The sequence below is a fragment of the Podarcis erhardii genome, assembly GCF_964252035.2.
Source record: "Podarcis erhardii genome assembly, chromosome: 17".
Lineage (NCBI taxonomy): Eukaryota > Metazoa > Chordata > Lepidosauria > Squamata > Lacertidae > Podarcis > Podarcis erhardii.
This window is the reverse complement of record NC_138515.1, coordinates 30,195,645-30,204,442: the sequence shown is the minus strand read 5'-3', so window position 1 is coordinate 30,204,442 and position 8,798 is coordinate 30,195,645. Positions and strand designations below refer to the sequence as shown.

General features: G+C 40.8%; 1 protein-coding gene across 1 annotated transcript in view; it reads right to left on the bottom strand.

Moving 5' to 3' along the window:
• Nucleotides 1-2,360: 2,360 nt before the first annotated feature.
• IGFBPL1 (insulin like growth factor binding protein like 1) overlaps nucleotides 2,361-8,798 on the bottom strand; it is a 41,562-nt gene continuing 35,124 nt past the window's right edge. Inside the window, exons 2-5 of the mRNA XM_081845565.1 lie at nucleotides 7,132-7,241; nucleotides 5,364-5,480; nucleotides 4,653-4,806; nucleotides 2,361-2,585 (exon numbers count right to left, since the gene is read on the bottom strand). Of these exons, the coding sequence (XP_081701691.1) occupies nucleotides 4,657-4,806; nucleotides 5,364-5,480; nucleotides 7,132-7,241 (377 nt within the window). The 3' untranslated portion in view covers nucleotides 2,361-2,585; nucleotides 4,653-4,656. The remainder of the gene's footprint in view (nucleotides 2,586-4,652; nucleotides 4,807-5,363; nucleotides 5,481-7,131; nucleotides 7,242-8,798) is intronic.

Sequence of the window (8,798 nt, the reverse complement as noted above, 5' to 3'; positions counted from 1 at the left end):
TAGATTGAGTTGGAGAAGGGAAGAGCAAATATATTGAGAATATTAGAATAATAGATACATTTTCTAGGAATGAAAATGTAATTGGCTAGATTGAGTATTCAAGGAGAGATGCTCTAATAGGTATATAGGAATGCTTTATGGAATAACTATCAGAAGCAACCAGTGAATATTGGGAGATGCTCAAGTGTAGAACTAATGTATAGTTCAGAAGCTTCATTTGTTCTAGCATGTGGTTGACCATATTCTGTGCCAATGCACAGTTAACTTATGGAATTCACTGCTATGTGGTTATGACTACAAACCTAGGTGGCTTTAAAAATGGGTGTGTGCTTCTTTTTTCAGCTCCATTCATTTTAAAGAAGCTGGAAAGCATATGAAAACAAAAGAACATCAAGGATGGGCTGAATGGAAGACCCAGGCGGACAGTGGTTGCTCTCCCATTGAATGGGCTGCAAAGAAGAGGCTCTGTATCCTGACAAATGCATCCAGACATTTCCTACTGAAATATTTGGGAAGATTGTAGAAGAGCCGAAGAGAGAAAGCCAATAACCGTTATTTACATGTGTCAGTATGTGGTTTCTTTATGTTTGGTACAAATTTATTGTTCTTCAGAGATTATATCAACCGATTTGGGAAAATTGCTACCTGTAAACAGAGTTCTTTGGAGCAGAGCTTATCTCTGAGGTGTTAATGATATGGTTATCACCAGAGTATCTCATTGTATCCTGTGCAATCTCGGTGGTTAAATCTTGAATGGCTGAAATAAAATGTGGCATATGTTCTAACATGGCATTCTACAATTACAGTCATTGTAGAGAATTTTATTCCCTTTGCCAATGTCTTTTCACATATAATGCGAGGAGGATAGTAGAAGCTTAGTGTGACTAGACAGGAATGAAGAACAGCGAAGATAATGTTCTAGGCTTTTCAAAATGCAAAGATTTAAAAACCAATTGATGCTAAGTAGTGCCAAAGTTGGATCTGACTAGTCTTCCTCTTTGCTTAATGAATCAGGGTGACATTGGAAAGAAGGCAGCAGAAAGTGGTGCCGAGCAGATAAGTTCATCCCCCTCATAATTAGAAATTGGGAACCTGCAGTGCAGTTGACTGGCAAGTTGTTTCTGGGCAGACAAAAAGAAGCTGTTTATATCAATATGTGGCTCGTGAATGAGAGCTAGGGTTAGGCGTGACAGGGCTGGCAGCATTACTCCCCATACCGCCATTGGGAACAGCCATATCACAGTGGCTTCTATGCTATTGCTTGCAGCATATGGATGGGGCCTGAGATGGCTTTTTAAAAGGATTAGACAAATTCTTGGCAGATAGGTCAATTAGCAGCCAGAATACCTAAATGGAACATCCACAGTCAGAAGAGGCATACTTTAAAAGGGCACCTGGCTTTTGGGAGACAGAGTGCTCATCTTGGTTCGATTCCACAAGGCAATCCTTGAAACTATTAACAGGCTGGCAGTCTTATTAGTGAGTCTTCCTTTCCCCATATCAAATAGTCAGTGATGCCAGCTTTACTATAAGCGAGTTAAAAATCAATGATGTACCATGTCAACTGCTCTCCTTAAGGGAGAAAAGAAAATTGCAGTGTATGAAAGTAGCCACCAGGTGTCAGCAGCCAGTAGCTTTTTCTTCCCAAAAATATAGTGGCTGTTTTTAAATAGCTATTTCAGCTGTCGGTCATGCAGATTAGTGCAGATTTCTTTGATCAGGAATGAATCTTTCGAGGCGTTGGAAGAAGAGAAATCACAGATCTGCTAGAAAATTGCACCTTGTAAGTAATCACTATCTTGGGAAGGAAAGCTATGCCTACATTTCTCATGTAGACTAATGCTGATAATGAAAAATGTCTTCTGTTTAAGCATCTGAAGATGCTGTTTTGGCCCACAAGTGCTACCAGAATGACTGAATTTGCCTGAAAGTTTGTGGCAGTGTCACAGCACAATCCTATGCATACATGGAAGTACGCTCCATGGAATTCAATGGGACTTATTCCTAGTTAAGTGTATGTAGGATTACATTAATTTTTTTTTGCTGCCCTGCTCTTCTGCCTTGCTTAAATTATGCATGATAGGTTAAAGGCATAGCAGTATGGAAAAATGAGGGGAAAGGTCGCAATCCTTTTCTTATTTAAGGATTAAGCAAAGACAACTGACAGTGTACTGCCAGAAGTCAAGACAACAACAAATAGTCTTTCTTTGGGTTTACTTTCAAAGATACAAGTATTATAGTTCTACTGTTGAGATTTGTCTTTTATAGTAAATTGCAGTGAGACGAGGAGAGGGTGCTCAGGTGCTGTTCTAGAACTACATCTGAGCGGCAGTACAAAGAGAGAGAAAAATTAAGAGTGTAAAAAACCAACCATGCTTTTATTGAGCATTTATTACATCATTCACTACATGCCCAGTATTAATCAGACACTCTAAGAAAAAGGTGTGCAAATTGCACCATTAATCAATAAGAATATCAAAATGGTATCTTCTAGTCTTCAGCAAGTTAAGAAAGCAAATCACTATTCCGTGGGTTTCTAGTCTGCTTGGCTCTGATTCCCTCAGAGGTAGTCAGATCACTTCATCCTAGAAGGAAGGGATGGAGGGGAAAAGACAGTTATTGGGTGAGATCATCTGGTTGTGCAGCAAAATCCACTTTGAAAATTACTTTGGCCAAATTAGAGGGCCACATTGCTGCGGAAATTGTAGAAAAGCAAGTACTACTATTCACTTCTCTTTTTAACCCATTTTCTGATAGCTTTCTCTCTCAGATTGTCTCCAGGCTGTCAGTATTTTGTGGTAGGGATTAACTCTGAGATTTTCTTTCAAGTGGATATGTTATGCTAGGGCCACATGACACTTTAATTGTGCAAACCGAAAGCATCTGCATGAATCTCCTGCAAAATACTGACATGCCTGGAGGCGTACCTAGAAGATGGAAGTACTCAGTGCATGACAAGAATCTTTGCTCTTGGAGAATACTACTTCCAGCAACATGATCCACTCTATTGTGGGAACAGTGCAAATAAGAAAACCGCTTTCCCTATCCTTCTGGATTTTGGAGCATTTACATTCAAAGAATAATCTCAATGCTCGCTTGCTGACTTGTTTTGAGCCTTATTAACCCCCTCCCATTTGATAGCCTCAAAAGGCTTTCAAAGCAGCTTGCAGCACTGTGAAAACGCAGTAGTTGCAATAAAATCACATTTAAATGACAAAGTCTGTCGCCTGAAAGAACATGTCACAAAAAAAACCCCAACCTGTCAGCAATAAATTGGGAAAAACCTGTCTACATGCCCACATTTCACCATGTAAAAAGCAGCTCAGTAATGAACACTCCTCTCTAGGAAGGAAGTTCCACAGATGGGAGGAGAATGGAGTGCAACTGTTGTATCCACCCATTTACTTGACGGCTAAGAGGCAGAGACACTTTAAGCTGGGATTCCTTAGCTGATCTTAAAGTACATGGGGGGGGGGGGAGCAGACTGAGAGGTCCCCTGAACCAGGTGTGATATGTCCTCAGGTGTGATGGTGCCAAACTTGTTGACACCATCTCACAACACACTTTATCCTGCAAGGGGCATTGAAAACGGGATGATGAGCAAAATGGAATCCCTCTACGATTTTTTAATTATTTATTTGGTTTTTCAGATTAAAGTTTTTCAATCACATATTCAACATACAACATAAAAACAAGATTCCAAAGAATCTCCTGGACTTCCCCCCTCCCTTTTGTGGGTACTATTGTAAATCATTTCCTCCTGCATCTTTTATAATAATCCATATCTTTTACATCTCCATTATGTCCAAAATTCCCATTAAACTACAAGTGTTATTCCAGGGATGTCCAACTCCCAAGAGACTGTGATCTACTCCCAGAAAAAACAAATGGAAGTGATCTACTGGTTGTTTTTTTTTGGGGGGGGGAGTTCAGAGTTGTCCAGCTTTTTTTAGGGGGGTAGGCCAACGTTGTTAAGCTTTTTTTGGGCATAATCCATCAACTTAATCTGCCATTCTTCTCTGGTCAGGACTTTATCTTCTTTCCATCTCTGGGCCAAGAATCCCTCTACAATTCCTTTTACCTGTCGTCCGTAACTACACTAAGCTGCTTAAAAACGAAGCCTTTGTCTTAACCCCCCAGTCCTGGAAAAAAAACAACCCTTAAATACATTGGAATGAAGCATGATAGTAGACCAGGAATTTCATGGAGGTGAGTGTAGAATTCCAAGCAGGTGAGAGAGGGAAGAGGGATGAATCTCCGAGGAAAGGAAACTCATCCATCTGCTGTACTTTATTCAGCTAGCTTGTTTGAGAAAAGGCTTTTCCCAAAATGGCTTGCTAACTAGTATTTACATGCTAGTTGGTAAGGAGGGATTTCCCACGTTTGGACAGAACACTGGCTGCCAGCCTCTTAGTGCACTATTATGAAGGCTTATTTTTAAGGCTGTTCTAGAAGTTCCTTGGTATTCATGGCTCTGCCTTTCTCTCCATGAGTTGAAATTAACACTGTAAGCTCCTCCGGGCAGGAACCTTTTCGTTAACACCATGTAAACCATGTACAAATCAGTGCTGACTATGACCCAAGCTGGACATACACAATGTCTTAAAATGGCACTCCTAGACTCAAAGAGGACTTAGCAGCATCAACATTACCTTGCTACTTCATGTCATCCGATGCCGGGAAATTACCCCTCTTATTTTTGCTTTGCTCTAGGACTTTAATATTCCCCTCTGCCTGTGTTTCTCCCACCATGTTTGTAGCATGGCACTGGTAAATGCCCTCGTCTTCTTTTGTCAGTGGGTTAATCTGGAAGGGAGACAGACACACAAAGAAGAAAAGGTGAACCGTAGCAACCAAAAGGGTTAGTTCCTGTCTGTACAATTCATAGATTCAGAATTCATGGCAGCTGCCACAAGGGAAGACTGATGGGTTTTTTCCAGGGATATTCTGCAACACTGATGCAATAATAATGGATTTAGTCCACACATCATCCTGCTCTATTTGTTGTTCAGTAATGCTGCTCCACAACAACAACAACAACAACAACAACAACAACAACAACAACAACAACAACAATCTGGCTGAGTTTCCCCAGCCACTCTGGGCGGCTTCCAATCAAGTGTTAAAAACAATAAAGCATTAAATATTAAAAACATCCCTAAACAGGGCTGCCTTCAGATGTCTTTTGAAGAGAAGATAGCTGCTTATTTCCTTCACATCTGAAGGGAGGGCGTTCCGCAGGGCGGGTGCCACTACCGAGAAGGCCCTCTGTCTGGTTCCCTGTAACCTCACTTCTTGCAATGAGGGAATCTACTGCTGTACGGAGGGGCACTCTTGAACTATATAGTGCAATGGGAACTTACCAAAACCCAGCCTGTGCTCTCGTGTTTTGAAGGACCGCCTCGGACCTGCACTGCCATGTTGACTCTGTCTCCAGGAAGTTCCTCTAAGAGCTTCACTCCCTTTGGGGACTCCGTGACCTGCAGAGTTTTAGCAAGGTGAAAACACAGTAGACACAGGCTTTAAGCTCAGATCCGATTGTGAACCCCACCCTCCATGAAACTCAGTTTTCCTGGACATTTCCTGGGCCATAAAATTGGATGCTGTTTTTGCATTTGATGTTAGAATTCCTGCTCCGTGATTGCAGTCATGGGATTTTTGTCTATCACATGACGGTGTATGTTTCGACTCCACAGTGTGGGAAGTGACGGAGACAGGATGTTTGTGTTAATGTGTTCCGTGAAGTGGGACTATTGTCCTTTGTTCTTTTTCTCTTTGCTGTCTGATGCTAGAGAGAGAGGAAGCCATGCTGCAGTGCTCCGTGTGTGTTTATATGTAAATAAAGTAGATTAGCCAAAATGCTGAGTTGCTGAGGTCTGTTATGCAACTGTGCAAACTCTGCGGATCCCTAAGTGTGCCGATGTTGGTTGGCATCATTCGCTGTGATGTTCAGGCAGAAGCTTTTGAAGCTCCCGAACGATTGGCCAGGAGAGAGAGAACATGCCAGTCGGGCATGTATCTCTGCCAGGGTCCTACATAAGTATAGGGCTGAACTCCTGATATTTGAATCCCCTGGTTCCTATTGCTAGTATTGTAAGCAACCTTGAGTGGTGCTGTTATACCACTTCAAGCTTGTTCGGTAGAGCAGGAGACTTAATCTCAGAGAAATGGGTTTGAGCCCACGTTGGCTAAAAGATTCCTGCATTGCAGGGAGTTGGACCAGATGATCCTTGTGGTTCCAACTCTACAATTCTATGATTCTAAATTTGATGTAAACATCTAGGCCATCTGAACTTCTTGGTTATGAGAACAGCCTTCCTTAAGCTAGTGCCCTCCAGATGTTTTGGTAGAGGCTGATGGGAGATGTAGTTCAAATACCTGGAGGGCACCAGGTTGGGGGAAGTCAGTTGTAGGAAAACCAAGATCTGGAGAGGACAACAGCCTATATATCAGTTTCCAGATCACTGGCTCTACCTGAAAGTGAAGCTTCATCTTCTATAATAAATTGATTTTACAAATATAAAATTGTAACAATATAACCATCCACATTTAAAGATTCCTCCGAATATCTAGACTTCCCATCTCCCCTTCCATGGGTCCTAACCTTTTCTGCTGCATCTTTTTCAATAGTCCATATTTTATACAACTCCATTATCTCCACAGTAATTGCTACATTACAAGTGTTATTACAATCCTGCTAATGTTTTCATCTGCTTACAGTGGTCTCCAATATAAATTACAATTTTTCCCCATTCTTTGTTAAAGTTTTGGTCTTCTTGGTTCCTGCGTTCCTTGGTTTCCGGTCAGTTTTGGCATAGTCCCAACAGTTTAATTTGCCATTTTTCTCTGGTTGGGACTTTATCTTCATTCCATCTCTGGGCTGGTAACATCTGTGTGGCTGTTTTTGCATACATGAAAAGTCTTTCCCTCTCCCTTGGAATATCAGCACCTACAACTCCTAATAAAAAAGCCTCTGTTTCTTTAAAAAAATAAAAGTTAATTTGAACATTTTTTTCAGCTCATTATATATCATTTCCCAAAATGACAGAAGCTTCAGCATCTAACATCAGAAACAAGGCTGGCTCAGCTCTAGATCTCTACCCCATAAAATACCTGGCATCTTTCGCATACCTTCTTCCAGGTGATGATGGGTGTCGGGACTGCTTTCACTTCACAAGACAGGTAGACTTGGGCTCCAGTTACATTGTGAATCCTCTTTGGGGGTACAACAATAGCGGGAGCTGGAAGAGCAGGGGGGAAATACATGCATTTCAGAATGGCAGTTTCGTGGGCTTGTCATATATGTAGTCCTTTGGCATAATGAGTTTTGTCCCCCCCCCCCGCCCAATAATATTTATTATTTTTCATACAAAAACATAACCAAAGAGAGAATAAACAATAATAAAAGAAAAAAAGTCAAATGAAAAGAAAAAGAAGAAGAAAGAATTATAAAACATAAAATACATCCAATCACCTCGTAAACTAAAACTTAATTAATTAATTAAAATCCATCTTCATAAACATATTACTTGACTTCCTCTAATCTCTTCTATCTGAATTTCTTAGTAATTATATATAGCAGTTTCCAATATCATTATTTCATAAAACCATATCACAGTCATAATCATATTTCCTAACTTTTCTTATCGTACTTTTTCTTATTTATTTACTTAGTCCTAATTTAGTCCTAGGCCTAATTAGGCATAATGAGTTTTTCTATAGAACGGGAAGCTAGCTAAAAAATTGATTGGCTACACTTTTTGTTGTGCTTAAAGTATGCTAATTCTTTGTGTTAAGGCAGGGCAAATAAAATTCATCCATTGGCTTTAGGACTGTGTTTAGTCTGCTGCTGCCCTGGAAAAAAAATATCTGTCCCCCAATTTATAGCATGCCCCATTTACAAAATCTGAACGCCATAAACTGCTACTTTCATTTCATTTTGTTCATCATCCAAGCCCTCGCGGTTATGGAGCTGCCTTTGACAACAGAAAGGAAAAAGAAAAGAAAAAGAAAAGGCTCCGATTATCCAGCACGTGGAGCTGTGTCCCTTTCTCATAGATTCAAACTGTGTTTCCTCATACTGGACCCAGACTGCTTCTGCATAGCTTTCTTCCTGCCACTACTGAACTGTTTGCAAGTTGATTTCAGACCCTGAAAAAAACCTATTTAAAAAAAAAAAATATATGTAAATAGAGCACGAAGAGAGGGTGAATCAATTAATATTCGGGACAACCAGAACAATGATGGGAAAAGTAAAACTTTAGCTGGATTTTTCTTCACAGCTGCAAGAATATTAATTTCTAGGTATTGGAAATATTTGGAAGGCCTCTCTATAAAGGCACAGTATGAAAAGTTGTCATTTCTAGCAGTTTCTGAGTAGCTAACCACTAAACTGCGACAATTTAGGGGACAAATTTAAAAAGGCAAATTTCACGCCATTCGTGTAATGAGGTTGGCTTGAGATTCAGGAAAACACCTTTGCCCAACTCCTCCTCCTCTTCTTGTAAGGCCTTGAGGAGACCATAAGCACTTCTTCCGTCAGTTAGACTACCCACAGTTTGTCTTTATGTCACGACTGGACCAATTTGTGTTAGATTCAAGTATAGCTTATTAAAGCAAGCCAAGATCAAGCTACGGTTTCTAATCCTGGCTTGTTTCAGCAGACCGCAGTTGAAACAACCTGTTGTTTCCGTTCCCATAAAGCCACTTCCGCCTTAAGGAGGAGGTGGAGTTGCGGGCTCTCACGACCCCTCCACTTGTGTGGGGCATGTGGTCAGCCCCGCACGACGGGGGGGATT